This window comes from Sinocyclocheilus grahami, unplaced genomic scaffold, assembly GCF_001515645.1.
Source record: "Sinocyclocheilus grahami isolate Dianchi unplaced genomic scaffold, SAMN03320097.WGS_v1.1 scaffold685.1, whole genome shotgun sequence".
Classification (NCBI taxonomy): Eukaryota; Metazoa; Chordata; class Actinopteri; order Cypriniformes; family Cyprinidae; genus Sinocyclocheilus; species Sinocyclocheilus grahami.
The window spans coordinates 148377-165686 of NW_015505864.1; the positions used below are offsets into that span (position 1 = coordinate 148377).

Here is a 17310-nt window from a genome sequence, read left to right on the forward strand (position 1 = left end):
AATATATAAATATATATATATATATATATATATATATATATATATATATATATATATATATATATATATATATATATATATATATATATTGTTTTATATATATTATTATATATTTATTTATTTGTTTCCTAATATCATTATAATTTAGGAAACAGGAGATTAGGACTCTTAACTTCTAAAAAAAAAATATCTCTGCTTAAAATGAATGGATCAATAAACACATCTTTTAAGTTACTTCAATCCTGCCACTAAATGCAAAAGTAATTAAGTGAATTATGATATTTTCCGCTATATTTTCACACTACCAAACTATCGTGTCCACCACAAAACACTTTCACATTCACACTAGTGATTCACGAGGGGGTTGTCCTGAAGCTGTATACTGCACACTGCAGTTTCAGAAATTGAATTTTGATTTTTTTTTTTGTATGTTTGTCCTTGTGTTTCTTGTCTGACTCAGAATGTGTTGCGCTTTGTTAATTCCATCTTGTCCACTTATAAATGGCAGAATATGAGCCATCAGGTTGAATTTCAATGCGAAACATAGCTGTAGATAGTATTTTAGTTATCTTAAATGGACAGTTCACCAAAATGAAAATTACACCATGATTTACTCACCCTCAAGCCATCCTAGGTGTATATGACTTTACTCTTTCAGATGTATGCAGTCAGAGTTTAATAAAAAAATGTCCTGGCTCTTCCAAGCTTTATAATGGCAGTGAATGGTGGTTGAGATTTTGAAGCCCAAATAAGTGCACCCATCCATCATAAAAAGTACTCCACATGACTCCGGGGGGTTAATAAAGACCTTCTGAAGCAAATTGATGTGTTTAAGTAAAATAAAAACTTTATCAACTTTGTAATCTCTAGCTTCTGCTAACTGTTGTACTTGTGTACACGAGAGAGTGGTGTTCTAGAGGAAGACATAGGACATAGCGTAAGCTCCGGTGAGAATATGCTAGTGTTGTGAGAACCAACCAAAGGAAAACCGATGATGGTTTTTGGTTTTGCTGATGTTTTTCTTTACAAATCCTCATTTTGTACTTATAATTTGTGACCAGTGTTTTGTTTTGCTCTCTCCTCCTCACTTCCCTTCGTCATGTCTCACCGGAGCTTATGCTACATCTATGTCCTAAGTCATCCACTGGAACGCCACTTTCTCGTTAACGTGTCTACGACAGTTAGCGGAAGCTAGAGATTACGGTTCATAACATTTTAAATAAGGATATTTTTCTTACACAAGGACTTCGCATCACTTCAGAAGACCTTTATTAACCCTCCAGAGCCGTGACATATGTACATTTTATGATGGATGGATGCACTTTTTTGGACTTCAAAATCTTGACCACCATTCACTCCCATTATAAAGCTTGGAAGAGCCAGGACATTTTTTATTGTAACTGCGATTATGTTTATCTGAAAGAAGAAAGCCATATACACCTAGGATGGCTTGAGGGTGAGTAAATCATTGGGTAATTTTTATTTTTGGTTAAAATATCCTTTTAATTATTGAAATTATGCTGTCAGATATTCCAGTCGGAACTCAGTGTTGGATGCCTGATTTGCTACATGTAGTGTCCACTTGGCTTTCAGAAAGTTTTCTCTTGAGTTTCCTCTGTTTTAATGTCTCCTTGTGTTTATTTTGTGGTGTTTGCTTCTTGGTTTGATTGGACGACTGGTCCACAGTCACTAATGCCGTTTCCTGGCTTTGACTGGCTCTTTTTGTTTCTTGTTGATTTTCATTCCTGCATTGTGCTGCATGCCACCTGGCCTCACTCCGCCCGCTCTCGCTCACTCACCACACCTCCCCCCTCCTGTGCCTACTCCCGCACCTCCTCCATCCGCACAGACGGCCATCTCCGACCGCAGAGGAGCTTGGGAGGTGCAGCCCAACCGCCAGACAAACTCCTCCTACCTGACCTCGCACCTGGCAGCGGACAGGCACGGAGGCTCAGTGCAGGTACTGCTTCACCCCTCGCTCGACGACTCCTCCTGTGTGCACTCATGTCTGCGGCCATCTGCAGCAGTGCACCCCACCTGCTCTAGAACACTTCCTCTATGGGTTCCCCTGTTCGGCAATTCTTGTTCTTCTTTAAAAAAAATTAGAAATGCTGTGTTTCATTCAAAGTGTGGGATATGCCAACCTTAATATTTCCGAATTCTAACCGTATAGCATTCCATTGTCCAAGTTGGAAGAACGCTGTCAAGTGGCATTCTATTGGAATTTTCCATGTAGGAGGTTGGAAATGTGACATTTTCATATTCTATCACTTTTCTGAGTGTGAGGGTGTAAATTCCAACTTTCTGAATTGAATGAAACATGGCATATGTCACACAGAGGCTGAGATTATTTGTAACCCCTGTTGTGGTAATTTGGTACAGCTGACATTAGGGCCTAGTATCGCCAGCTCTCGCACTCTACAGTACACAAAGCACAGTTCAGTGCATGTATTTGATTGAGATGGCGCCAAACATGCTGATTCACCACCTTGCGCTGCTTGCTTCACTTTTATCCAGTAGGTGCCTCCAGTAGGCGACTGAGAAATGCTGCTGACAGTCCTAGAACTTATTTAGATGGCTTCTTTATTGAACTGAGGGAAATTCTGTAATATGTAAAGATATATTAGATGACAAAAAATAAAAAAACAAATGGTATTACATTAAGTGTGACTTAAGAGTGAAAATACTTTTGGGAGCTACTGTACGAAAGTGTTATGTAGTGAAGAGTAGTGAGTTTTTTTTTCTCTCGATTCTGTACATTAGTGGATCTGGTGAGACTCGGACAACTAAAATAATGGAACATTGGCTTTTTAAATAGCATGAAAATCACTATGGCTACATTTTATATTATTATTTTTTAGATTGACTGGTGGTAGCAAAGTATTTTTTTTTTTTTTACGTTTTTTTCCAAAGTATTTTTAAATATTCTAGGTTAAAGAAATTTGAATAATTTACATACAATGAGAAAACACACAGCAATACAAGAATTAGCCCAATAGATTTAAGATGTGTTCTGTGAAAATCATTTATCATTTCATAAGCTTGAAATTGAAATAATTTTCAGTTGGTTATAAAGTTAAGGTTGCATTTAACCCGGAATATTTTGACCTTTCATAAGCAAGTATGGTAGTAAATGATTTTCCTCAGTTACTGCCTTTCAGTAGTTTTGCTCTCTCTAAAGAGCTTCTCTTGAACTCTCTTATTAAAATAACATTGTTACACTGAGGCCACCCAATAATTTGATTTGATTTGAATTCATTCTTTTCTGCCACAGGTGGTGAGCTCAACTAATGGTGAACTGAATGCAGACGACCCGCTGGCGGCCCACTCAAACGCACCAATCACAGCGCAGGCAGAAGTGGAGGTGGTGGATGAGGCCAAGTATGTGCACATAGCTTCTCACAGGTTTCTGTTGTCTATGCCTTGCATCTTAACTGACACAAGCTGTCCTTTAGCACTCTGGTTCTTTACATGATTTCACCCCTGCCCTCTCTGATCCATTCCCATCTGCTCCCCTGTAGTGCTCTGTGTACCCAAAATGTTTAATGGAACATTATATTGGATAAAATTATTCATTTCTTATTTGCACTTTTTTAGTTTTGAATGAAATATGAATGCTACCATTCAAAAGTTTGGAATAATAGATTTTTTTTAATGAAAGGAGTCTATTACACTCGCCAAGGCTGCATTTATTTAATAAAAAAATACAGTAAAAACAATAATATTGTGAAATATTACTGTTCTCAAATTATTTTTTAATGTTTTTATATTTAATTTATTTATTTTCTGTTGCAAATCAAAATTTTCAGCAGCCATTACTCCAGTCTTCAGCTTTGCCATAACTGGAAATACATAAAATACATTTTAATATATATATTCAAGTAGAAAACCGTTCTTGTAATATTTCATGTTAATATTTATTAATATTTTTTATACTGTATTTCTGATCAAATAAATACAGCCTCGGTGTGAATAAGAGACTTATTTCAAAAACATAAAATATCTTCATAATTCCAAACTTTTGACTAGTAGTTTATATTTTTAAAGACGGTATTTTGAAAGACAACTGTTACACTCTGTAATTTCCTATTCTTCTAAAGCACCTGATGTGCATTTGAGTTTGTCATATAAAACGTCCTGTCTGATATAATTTGAAACACTTATTCTTGTAGTTCTTTGATATCTTAAAAAGCCCTCTGTCTTTGATTTATTGATGCACAGACTGCCTTTATCAGTTAACAGGATTGCACAAACACACAAGGTCGCCATGGTTATTTCACAGTATTAATGCTCACCAGAGGTCTTTCTTCTAATCTCTCTGATCACTTTCTTCTTTGCATTTCCTTGTTTCTTGAATATAGCAACCTGTTGATTGCTTTAGCATTGTTACGTATCCTTATTTAAAGATTCAGCCTGTAATGATAGAACACTTCCACTTGAGCTATAGTAGCAGCTTCTACTTTACATAACATTACATTAAAAGGAAAGTCCATCCAAAAATTAGAATCGTCATCAGGGCTTCACACTATCAGTGTTTGGCATCTGTTTTATGCCCCATGCTTAGCTCATGACTGTGTCTTCCAACTAGATGCCAAGTCATGGATTGTTTGTGGATTTTGTTTATTTAATGCTTTTTTTAAATTAGTTACATCCTGTAAATATCTTTCATGAGCATAGGTACAAACATTCTTATTCCATTTTCTAAGAAAGCATTAAACACAAGCATTAAAATAATTTTACTGAGATGAAAAAAATGGAATTGTCACTTTTCCGGTGAGATGCATTCAGTTAGTTATATATCTTATTTAAAGATTCAGCCTGTAATGATAGAACACTTCCACTTGAGCTATAGTAGCAGCTTCTACTTTACATAACATTACATTAAAAGGAAAGTCCATCCAAAAATTAGAATCGTCATCAGGGCTTCACACTATCAGTGTTTGGCATCTGTTTTATGCCCCATGCTTAGCTCATGACTGTGTCTTCCAACTAGATGCCAAGTCATGGATTGTTTGTGGATTTTGTTTATTTAATGCTTTTTTTAAATTAGTTACATCCTGTAAATATCTTTCATGAGCATAGGTACAAACATTCTTATTCCATTTTCTAAGAAAGCATTAAACAAGCATTAAAATAATTTTACTGAGATGAAAAAAATGGCATTGTCACTTTTCCGGTGAGATGCATTCAGTTAGTTATATATATATATATATAACTATATATATATATCTTTAAACCACAAATATGGTGTTCAAAAACATGTCTCTAAACCCTGTGAGCTTTAAAATATTTAATATTATTGGATTTGAATAACCAAGATTGTAAGAACAGTTTTACGATCTACTATCTAATTTCTATATCTCATGTACATATGCTATCATTACTGAGTGACACAGTTAAATTATAAATGTGTTATAAACATAGCTTTGGTTTATAATTCTGATTGAAGGAGCTGCATTTTAAGCTGTAAAACTGTCGAAACCTGTTGAATGCTGCATTAAAGGCTATTTTAAGTTGTGAAGTGTTTTGCATTATCATGGTGCTATAAAACATTTTTAATTGTCAAAAGTCTTGTGCTAAAAATCAAAGCAAAATTTTTTTTATATATATATTTAAATGTAACCTATTTTTTGTTGTTGCTGGATTTCTCCCTATTACATGAGGTTGCTTTTTGACAACTTTTGAACAACCTAATGAAATTTGTGATTTTTTTTATACCATGGTTGATGGAATTTTAGGTACTTTTAATTTGTACAAAACCGTCATACCAAATGTTTTATAGTGGCAGAGGCCCATTGATCAGGTTGAAGCATGTTTATGTTGTATTATATTCACTAGTAGAGCGGTGGGCTGGTGAGCTGAGGACAACACTACACTTCTCCAAACCCTTTCTGTTCCTTTTCTTCTCTACTCCTTTTTCTCTTTTTTTCTGTTGGCCATCTGTTTTAGAATTTTACAAACAGGGATACATAAAATATTTATTATGATATTACTTAATAAAAGGTGACCATGAATTGAGCAGATGTTTTAGATCTACACTATCCACTGAGTCTGTCTCTCTCTCTCTCTTTCTGTCTGTGTCTTCCTGTTGGTCTTTTGTCGCCGACATTAGTTTTGTCTCATCGTCTCACCTCTGTGTAATAATCTCTGTCTTTTCTCACTCTTCTGTAGCTGCGTGAAAATGCTCAACCTGTGGTGAGTCCCTCTCTCCAGTCCACATCAAACCCAAGGGGAGTGGACCAGCCTAGACTGTGGCCATATAGATCACGCTTACACCCAGATCTACTTACATAGTTGTAGGCTAATGTAGCTGTTCGTGGTCTGTGAGTTTGAAACAGAAAGAGGGAGGTCTGTTTGCTCAGTCTGATTTGAGAGACTGAAATGCCCTAAAGTTTAAAATTAAAGTTGAATAAAATCAAGTTGATTGGAGGTACACTGAGAAGTCTTTAATAGCCCAGCTTTAGCTTATTTACAGAAATCAAATGGAATGAGGATGTAGAGGTTAAATGAACATATACAGTTCCTTACAGAAGTATGCAGACTCTTAACTAAGTCTCAGATTTTATACCACAACATTAGTAACTTTATTTGATATAAATTGGTTGTCATAATCAGAATTAATTCTGTTTCAGTTTTTGCAATTTCACAGCCATGAAGTTGTTTAGTAGTAGCATGTTGCTGCACAATTTTTTCCCCCAAAAAAATATTACATATTAATTTAATTTTAACATGTCTTTGACTCATCCTGAAATTATCTGAACAGTGTTTCAGATTATTTAGTTCATTTATTAAATTAAATGTATTTCAATATGTATTTTTAATATGGTCAATAATATTGTTAGAAGGTCATAATCTCTCAGGCAAACCAAGTATTGCTAGGTCTTACACTGTTTTTTAATAAACCCCTAACCCTATGTATTAAATTTAGGAACTAATTTCTCGCTGTTTGGCCATTATTAAAGGGTTAGTTCACCCGAAAATGAAAATTCTGTCATTAATTACTCACCCTCATGTCGTTCCAGACCTGTAAGACTGTCATCTTCGAAACGCAAATTAAGATATTTTTGATGCATCCCGTGAGCTCTCTGACCCTCTGTAGACAGTAATGTAATTAACACGATCAAGGTCCAGAAACGTAGTAAGGAGATCGGTAAAATAATCCATGTGATATTAGGGGTTCAACCGCAATTTTACGAAGCTACGAGAATACTTTTTGTGCGCAAAAGAAAAAAGACTATTCAACAATTCGTCTCTTCCATGTCACCCTGGCACCATTTTGGAGAGTATCCACTGAAAGTAAACAGTGTATGCTGTTCTGTGTCAGCTGTGTCACGCAGATGCGCTGTTTACGTAGTTTACGCTTTGATCAGAACGAAAACAGCGTATCCGCGTGACGCAGCTGACACAGAACAGCATACACTGTTTACTTTCAGTAGATACTCTCCAAAATGGCGCCAGCTTGACGCGGAAGAGACGAATTGTTGAATAAAGTAGTTTTTTTTAACTTTCTTTTGCGCATAAAGTATTCTCGTAGCTTCGTAAAGTTACGGTTGAACCCCTAATGTCACATGGATTATTTTACCAATCTCCTTGCTACGTTTCTGGACCTTGATCAGGTAAGGATCCTTGCTGTCTATGGGAGGGTCAGAGAGCTCTCGGAATGCATCAAAAATATCTTAATTTATGTTCCGAAGATGAACAAAGGACTTGCGGGTTTGGAACAACATGAGGGTGAGTAATTAATGACAGCATTTTCATTTTGAGCTATCCCTTTAATTGTTCATGACGTGATTTTAAAAAAAAAGTGTTCCTAACTAAAAATAGTACAGAGAATGTAATTTCAGTGTAGTATTTAGTAAAAAGGCAGACTTGGTTAAGGAACTGCATGTTTTTGCAGGACACTGCATATTCAGTATGACTTTTCATTAACAACCGCAGTGTACCTAAACGATACAGCCAGTGATTGCCTGTTACTCACCATCGGATTTACTGGCTGTTTAGCAGTATCCATTAGAAACATGTTTAGTGAAGTCTATCACTTTTCAATGTGTCAGTCTGGAGCTGTTCTCTTCCACTGCATGTGCCTTGTTTTCCCTGACCCATTCTGTCGTGTTGTTGCTGTTTAACATTCTGTTGTTGATGCTTTTGATGAAACTTAAATGTCTTTAAGTTTCCTTTTTATTAACTTTGACCAGTTATTGTCTTTTTATATGTAGCATTTAGGTTGGTACGAATATACTAATGCATTATAGACAGCGCTGACAATATGAAGCGTAACCCACATACCTGCTTTATTTAAGATTTACAAAGGCAACTACATAGTGACGGCGCATGTGTAGCTAGAGGGCAGATGCTTCATTATTAGGTTGGAATAACAAGCTAATTGCCTGCCATCTCTAACCTTAACCTGTGTGTTTGTCCTCAGGTGCTGCTGTTTCTTCAAGAGGAAGAGGAAGAAGAACACTCAACGGCACAAATGAACCTCCGGCCTCTCCGCACAGTCCGTTCCTTTGGTTGTTTTTAGAGCGTTCAAATAAAGAAATTTTACAAGACGACAACAGCGAGCCCTCCAATTGAGTTGGGGACCGATGTACGAGGAATGCACACGTTGTCTCTGTGGGGATTGTCTTTGTTTCGTTTCGTTTGTTTTCTTCCACATCTTAATTTAGGCAGCGACGGGCCTCATCCTCAGACTGTCTCTAGGATCTCAAAGCACTGAAACAGCACTGCACTTCCTTTGCTGTTTTGCTTCTTTTTTCGTTCCCCTCGTCGGTGGACGTGCTGGGGAGGAAGTCTCTGAATGTGCCCTCTCGTCCTCTTCCTCCGTGACAGGCACAGTTCTAGCCCTTTGTGTGACATAGAGAGAGGGAGAGAGACAAAGTCGCCCATGCTGGAGCTCGAACCGCAGACCTTTTCCTCCCCCGAGGACCTCCCAGCCCACTTCCACTCCACACGAGACGAGACGGTGGCTTTTTGATTTCACTTAACCCTTTTGAAATGTTTGTTTGTGTAGTTGTTGGCTGATTGTTGGTTCTCATGCTGCCAGAAAGTGGTCGAAGCCTTAGAATATGACTAGCAGATTTCTTCGTCGTATCTATCGGAGTGATTTAACGTACATGAGCAAAAAGCGCAAAACAGATAACTGTCGTAATGATGCTAGCTGGCCTTTACACGTGAACTTTGTGAAAGCGTGACATAAGCAGCTGTTTCCAGTGGTAACGATGAGCGGCGCTCGTCATGCGCGTCTCCGTTCCACTGACTAGTATTTAAGCTGCTTGTTCTAAAGCACTCCTCCCACTTCAACCCACCAGCCAGTCATGCTGCTTTCTCCTCTTACGATATCATACCGCTTTGACGTAGAGCTGGCTGCTTTTCTATTGGCTGAGGTGGCCAGTAAGACTTTCCTTCTGCGCTTTTGTATCTTTCGGTCCATGTAGTCACTTATTATTCCCACGACCAGTTCCTAATAGATGTTGTTTTTTATGCCTGAAAACTGCTAATTCTTCAGGATGAGAATAACGTTTCATGTGCCAGAGTGGCTTGGAAAACACCTCAACTTGGTCATATTAAGTGAAAGATGCCGCAAATAATGTAATAATGGCCATTCGGCAGGCGTTTCCTTGTTTTAGTAGTTGTCGTGAGCTGGAACCTGGGAGGACGCAGACTGACGGTAGTGATTGCCACTGCGAAACATCTCGATTTAATGCCTTAACATTACTCGGCAGATACCACCTGCAATAGGACATTATGAAACTCCTCCCATGCCTTCATACTGACCTGATACGGGTCTCATTCCCTTTAGGAACCTCGCTCGACAGGGTTCGAATCAACAAAATCGAACACAAATCGGATTATGTGGCCGAAAACGCCGGAAGACCCATTGAAACGGCCTGTTCGTAAACTATATATAGTGGCCATAAGCATATTCTGAGATGGGGCAGCCCTTGACCTCTTGCATGGATGAGGCGGTCCTTTCCTGAGCGCAATCCTTAAGGCAGGAATTACGTAAAATGGGGTTATATGCGAAACGATTACTGTAGTTCTGTTGTCGTCGTTTTTTGTCGCTAATCTCGAGTCGTGATGTCGCCTTGCTCATTTTTTGGTTTCACCATTCATTATTCACAGCATTAAATCCATGTTTTTATCTTTCTAATGTATAGCAAATGTGAATTAATGTAAGAAATTATATTAACTTTTATTTTATTTTGATCACCGTACAAAAGTTGAGAGAGAAGCCATAGGAGTGTGTGACTGCACTAAAATGTTCTTAGGCCCACGTTTACGTCAGCCTGTGCGTTGCTGTATGCTACTGACCTCTGAACTCGTCTTTCATAAGTAACGGAGGTAAACGAGGCTGTTTGAAGAATCTATCATGCCCGTTATGTATTTTGGAAATCCCTCCTGAGGGCCTACAGATGGCATGCTTTGAATGTTCCTACAAAAACAGTGGATAAATGAGCGTGTTGGACCAAATCGATATGGCAAATGGCCACAGATTCTTTATTAGCATGTTTCCACCTCTTAACTCATCAGTTGAGTAATCCAGCCATCTGTTTCCACTCGTTTATATATGTAAATAGTAACTTGGTGAGCTCTCACTGACCCATTCCTTTTTGGATTCACCTTGTGGAACCATTTCCACCGTGTAGGGACGAGAGTTGCATTCAAATCTCTGGTTGGCGGTTATAGAGAGGAGTCAACCAACCGTTTTCACAAATGCGCAAAAAAGCGTTCCATGTATTTCTGATGTGACGGTTATTTAATAGATATTCCTTATGCTTGTCCACTGTGATGCAAGTCACTTTGGGTCTAAATTATTCTGTGAAAAGTACTTGAATAATAATACTCTTGAAAAATTGTCTCGCACGTGCGTCGAGGCTGCATTTTATTTAATGTTCTTCTCTTAACGATATGTATTACGTGCCTCGCTAGAGTTGGAAGACGATTTAGTATTTCTGGATGTGCACTGCTTGCTGTCGCCAGGTGCGTCTGGCTCGAAGGAGTATGATTTTGCAGGATTTAACCGCTTAATTCTTGTTGACGCTCTTCCCAAGTCAAAGTGGGAGGCCTTGGCTTTTTCCGGAGCCGTCTGGAATTGTTTTTCGGATATAAGTGGAATGTGAAATCGTTTAGTTTTGGATTAACGGATGAGGAAGCTAGTCCTTCATGCAGATGTAAAATGTACTTTGGGATTAAGAGCGGACGGTGATTAAGGCGCCATCTGCTGGATAAAAATGACTCGTCCATGTAAAACACTACACTGAAATCACACTCTTAGTATGCTATTTGAAGTAGTTTGATGAGGGATGGCTAGAACAGGCGTTATTACTGGAATTTTGGATAATGCGATCATAATGACTTACTGGCTCTCTTGTCAACTGCAAGGTGATGACTATTTCAAACCATTTTAATCTTTAATTTCCCCTTTTTTTAAGATTGTACCATATGTTTTTGTACCTTTTTTGTAGGTTTTGTTTTAATAAAGATGGTGTTATGGCCTTCTAAATCCATTTGACGTTTAAACACACAATAATTCCACAAAAGCAATTGATTCCCCAAAAGTCAGGCCGTTCAGGAAGCATTCTGGGTCCTTTGGAGAGGTTTTTGTGTACCATTCCATTTCCTTTGAATTGCCTTTGCTTTTGTATCACGGTTCTGGTCACTTTACTGTGCTGCAGATTTACATACAGAGAGGTAAATAGAGTTATTCTCCTAAAGTTGACGTTAGTGACATTAATGCAGATTTTATGTGCATGGCTTTTGGTTCCCGAAAGCAATGGAAACTACTTGTAAATGGGGCACTGAAGAACATTGTGGGCATGAAGTTGATACACTGTTATTCTGTGGCTGCGTAATGCCTTAAACATGCTACTGCAAGTCTGACCCCTCTGTACGCTTGAGTTCAGCAGGTAAATGTCCACTGCGTACTATTTTGCCGCTGTATACTGTATTGCCCTTCCATTGTGTCTGCTACAGTCATAGCTTTTTTTTCTCTCTGAAAAATGTAATCATTCCTGTCTCAAGGTTTTAGTTAATGTGGGAACTTGAGCATTTCTTTTTTTCTTTTTCTTTTTTTCTTCTTTTTTTTTAAGTGAACAGTCCGTTGTGGTTAACTGCTCATTTTTAATGACCTCGGAATGATTATATTACAGGAGTCTGGTAGGAAAGCACTGCAATATTTGAATTGTCTTTTTCACGTTTTTTTTTTTTTTTGTAGTGTTTCTTACTGTAAGGAGGTTTCTGTACTTCGAAACATATTAAAAACTGAATTGTACAGTACAGCAAGAGTCATTCTCTTGTTCTGGTCATACTTACAAAGATACTTTAAATTTCATTGTATTATGAATTTATTGTGTTGAAATATGAATGTTGCTTAAATGTATTTCAATGATTTTACTTTGTCAAGGGCTTCAACTGTGATGGACCCGTTTTGTTTTCTCCTCTCTCTCTCTCTCTCTAAATATATTTTGTTTTTAAGTTGCAGAAAGATTAAGGTCTTAATCTTATTTAAAATGCCTATTTTCCTGAGGAGTCATATCAAATTCCATACATAACCTTTCAAATTACATTTTTATTCCCTCCACTCTTAAAGGGAAACTCAAGTTTGCACCCTTTTTTATGTAAAATAAAAGAAAATGTCTCAACCATTGAGTGAGAGCGTGTCTGTCTTTTTAAGAGGGTATTTGTGTCCTAAAAACACATTGTGGGTTATGTGTTCAGTCTGTTTATTAATAGATATTCCTTATGAACTCGTAACACATACATAATACACATACATAATGTATACTGCAGATTGCTCATTTTTGATAAAATACTAGCATGCAAAAGGAGGACATTGGTTCTGGGAGTTGTTTGCAGAATACATTTTTAAATATATTTTGTTCATGGTCTTCAAGTTAAGATGGGGGAAGAAGCCCCCCTTAAGAACAATGTCCATATACTGATAAACTAACATATTTACATATGAGTTTAGCATGTAGAGGATTATTATGCATCACCCAACAGACTATTATGTACGGAAGTTCTAAGCGGCCATGCATTATTTTTTTTTTCGCTTCTTGTTTTCTCGTTATAACGACTTATTTTCTCGTTATATCGACATAACGAGAGTTGTTTTCTCGTTATTACGACTTAATTTTCTCGTTATATCGACATAACGAGAGTTGTTTTCTCGTTATGTAACGACTTAATTTTCTCGTTATATCGACATAACTATTTTAGAATAGTTCTGCATCCTGAAGGCGCTCCGCCTGTGTTTGCGGTGTTGCTTTGACCATTTAAACATGCTAATTACACAAACACATGTTTAGCGTACTGTCTCTGGAAATATCAACCGTGATTGATCAGCCTTTATTTTTGTATTGTAGACGTTATTACTAGGCGAAGCAAAATTTGCTGAAATATCCACGACCTAGGCTACAGTAAGAGCGCATGGTTTATCTGTCCATCAGATTGAGTTCGTTACTATAACAACAGTAGATCAAACAATCATTGTAAAAAAAAAACCTTTGTCGAGATAACGAGAAAATTAAGTCGTTATAACGAGAAAACAACTCTCGTTATGTCGATATAACGAGAAAGTCGTTATAATGAGAAAACAACTCTCGTTATGTCGCTATAATGAGAAAAGTTGTTATAATGAGAAAACAACTCTCGTTATGTCGATATAACGAGAAAATAAGTCGTTATAACGAGAAAACAACTATCGTTATGTCGATATAACGAGAAAATAAGTCGTTATAATGAGAAAACAACTCTCGTTATGTCGCTATAACGAGAAAAGTCGTTATAATGAGAAAACAACTCTCGTTATGTCGCTATAATGAGAAAAGTCGTTATAACGAGAAAACAACTCTCGTTATGTCGCTATAACGAGAAAAGTCGTTATAATGAGAAAACAACTCTCGTTATGTCGATATAACGAGAAAATAAGTCGTTATAACGAGAAAACAAGGGGAAAAAATAATAATGCATGGCCGCTTAGAACTTCCGTAATTATGGGAGTCAAATAGAAACAATTTAGTTGTAATGAAAATGTACAATTATGAAAGAGAAAATCTAATGTGATTTGAAAACATTTACTGAAATTGAACGTTTCATAATGACAGAAGTTCAGGAGCATAGTTTCAGAGAGAGGTAGGCAATTACATTCAACTTTTTTGAAACTTGAAAACATGTCACAATACAGCAACAGTTACCAATGCATTCGACTGAAATATTCCACTCAGTTTTAGGCTGTGGTGATGCTGACTTGTGATGCTAAAGTTTACAGTATTGTTCTTAGGCTGACGAATTATTAAAGAACAACAATGTAATAAAAAAGTATGTTTACACACACGTTTACATAGCGATTTAAATGGGGATGTTCCATAGACTTCTGTTTTTATATTGAGCTAATTATAAATGGTAAATACTACAACTTAAAACCCTAACCCTCACAGAAATTATGTACTTTTTATTTTCTTTATTTTTATATATCTTTTTATTATTATTATTTTTTTTTACAAATGAGGATGTACCCAAAAATGAGTTTTCACTTACAAATTTGTCCCCAATTTATAAACGCATTTATTTGATCCCCTCCCTCATAATCAGTGTTGCCAAGTCTGCGGTTTTCCCGCGGAATCGGGCTACTTTAACACTGTTGCCGCGGGTTGTTGTTCATGTCCGCCGGTTGAAGTAACCCCAATAACGTGATATTTGCGAATTTTACTGGAGGATCCCCGCCGAAAAACCTGTATTTTACCCCCCGGAATGCGATTTTTTTTTTACCGGGACCCCCCTCGAAACGCGATTGGGCTAGTTTTGAGTAGCAATTGGGAGGGATTTTCGGCGAAAACCTGGCAACCCTGCCCATAATACTTCTATCTCAGACTATTTGATCCTGAGTTGGAAGTAAGTTAAACCTAATGCATCCACTTTAACACTTTTAAAGCTACCTGATATTTTGGGGCAAGATGTCTCCAGGGGTCTTCTTACCCCAAGAGTACAACTTCACCTTTACACTTCAGGAAAAATATACAGAGATGTAGTTCCTCAGATCTAAGTTAATCATTCTACCCTTAAATCTGCACTGAACACATATACATACAAACTTGTCTTATTAGCAGGTGAATCTTATTCTCATTACTTGGATGTTGTAGATCAAATATAGCAGCCTTCTAACAAAGGCATGCAAGTTTATTTCTTGTTAACTAATGACATTTCTTGGAAAGTATGCTGGCTTAGAAAATCTCTCATAGAATGATATATTTGGTTGTTGTTTCCAATGAGCCCATACACTAATTAATTTATTGACTAGGAGTGAGTTTATGTGGTAAATTGTTCTTGCGCAACGTTATTTTGTTAGTTGTGTAATACGTGCAAGTTTGAAATAAAACTGGACTTTTTATTTTACCCGTTGATTTGAAAGCAGGTGATGTTTGTCATTCAGAGACTTTTATGTCATTTCCGGCAGAGCTTTATAAACTTCCGCACCGGTCGTTTGTTTAACCCTTTCCGTCTAGACCGGCACAATATGGTGTGTATGTTTCACAGTGACGCCCTGTTAATCCGTAGCAATCCTGTGTTTTATCATCTCGTCACCTTCTAGAAAGCACCAACATGTTTTGTTAATACTCTCAAGATTCTTCTACACTAAGTATTTTGACATTTGGCAGCAGCGGTAATGTAGGATGTTGGAAAAACAGCTCCGCGTAATCTCCCGGCGCACAACTGTTGAATTTGATGTTACAGTCTGCAATACAACGTTGATTTATATAGAACTCGTTTGATGCTTTGAGCATAATGTAAATATTGAGGCGTTTATCCTGCCGTTTTCGTGTGTTGTTATTGAGGGAAACCCGTTAAAAGCCATCACGTGAGCTCTTCTTCACGTGGCCTGAGCTAGCGGAACGTTACGTGTTTAAGTGTTGCTCTCTTAACGTCGCGTGAGGTTTGGACATGCTCTGCTCTCGGTCGCGAGTTCTGTGACTGACCGGTGTGTGTGCTGACAGGGGCGCGTGAGAACCAAGACCGTGAAGAAAGCCGCTCGGGTGGTCATCGAGAAGTACTACACCCGGCTGGGCAATGACTTCCACATCAACAAGCGCGTGTGTGAGGAGATCGCCATCATCCCCAGCAAACCTCTGCGCAACAAGATCGCGGGGTGAGTCCAGTGCCGTGGGAAATGAATCTGCTAATCAGGGCTGTTGATGGTCTTGTGGCCAGGTATTATGTAGGTTTCTATTTTTTAATCTACTTATAAAAATGTGTCTCTCTGCAGGTATGTGACCCATCTGATGAAGCGCATTCAGAGGGGTCCCGTCAGAGGCATCTCCATCAAACTGCAGGAGGAGGAGAGAGAGAGACGGGATAACTATGTCCCAGAGGTCAGTATGGTTCATTTCACACTACGTGCTCATCAGCAGGTTCACACGGAAGGTACACCATCGGAATCCAAAGAGCTGCCGTTAAAGGGTTAGTTCACCCAAAAATGAAAATTAGTCTGTGTTTTACTCGCTTCTTTCAGACGAATCCAGTCGGAGTTATATTAAAAATTGTCCTGGCTATTCCAAGCTCTATCATTGCAGTCAGCAGGTGTTGCAGTTGAACAGTCCACAAGTCATCAAATAAAGCTTGCGCATTCATAATAAAACGTGCCGCAGACGGCTCCGGGGGATGAATAAAGGGTTCCTGTAGAGAATCTGTTTTTGTACGAAAAATATCCATATTTCAAACGTAACACACTTTTCTCTCACTTCCGGTATCTATCATACGCGGATCCGTTCCGGCAGATGATGCAGGACGTATGCGCCTCTGAGATATGCTAGTCTCGCGAGTTTGTTTAACAGGAGCAAAGGAAGCAAAGTTTCCTTACTTTAGCAAAGGAAAACCAGTCTCCTCTTGGTTTATATCGAGATCCTCCGACATTTTTCTTTGCAAATCTTCGGTTTGTACTTCTAATTCGTGACCGGCGTTTTGTTTTGTTCTCTCTCCGCATTCGTCACTAATCACGCAACGCCGACGTCTTACGTCATCCGCCGGAACTGCTTCAATGTATGACAGTCAGCGGAAGTGAGAGAAAAGTGTGCGTTACGTTTGAAATATGGATATTTTTCTTACAAAAACACATGGATTCGCTACAGGAGGCCTTTATTCATTCCCCGGAGCAGTCTGCGGCACGTTTTATTATGAATGCGTGCGCTTTATTTGACGCCTTGTGGACTGTTCAACTGCAACACCCACTGAGTGCCATTAAACCTTGAAAGATCAAAGACAGTTTTTAATATAACTCCGACTGGATTCGTCTGAAAGAAGAAAGTCATATAC

The 17310-nt window shown here is 38.0% G+C and overlaps 2 protein-coding genes across 4 annotated transcripts in view; both read left to right on the forward strand.

The window, feature by feature from the left end:
• Nucleotides 1-9570, forward strand: part of LOC107559435 (casein kinase I-like) — a 67097-nt gene extending 57527 nt beyond the window's left edge. Inside the window, exons 11-14 of one of the 3 annotated variants that reach the window (XM_016243256.1) lie at nucleotides 1850-1960; nucleotides 3275-3381; nucleotides 6172-6195; nucleotides 8426-9570. In XM_016243256.1, the coding sequence (XP_016098742.1) occupies nucleotides 1850-1960; nucleotides 3275-3381; nucleotides 6172-6195; nucleotides 8426-8480 (297 nt within the window). In that variant the 3' untranslated portion in view covers nucleotides 8481-9570. The remainder of the gene's footprint in view (nucleotides 1-1849; nucleotides 1961-3274; nucleotides 3382-6171; nucleotides 6196-8425) is intronic. The other 2 variants (XM_016243257.1, XM_016243258.1) reach the window with 2 other exon arrangements.
• A 5857-nt stretch (nucleotides 9571-15427) lies between these two features.
• rps17 (ribosomal protein S17) overlaps nucleotides 15428-17310 on the forward strand; it is a 4039-nt gene continuing 2156 nt past the window's right edge. Inside the window, exons 1-3 of the mRNA XM_016243266.1 lie at nucleotides 15428-15520; nucleotides 15996-16147; nucleotides 16265-16370. Coding sequence (XP_016098752.1) covers nucleotides 15518-15520; nucleotides 15996-16147; nucleotides 16265-16370 — 261 coding nt within the window. The 5' untranslated portion in view covers nucleotides 15428-15517. The remainder of the gene's footprint in view (nucleotides 15521-15995; nucleotides 16148-16264; nucleotides 16371-17310) is intronic.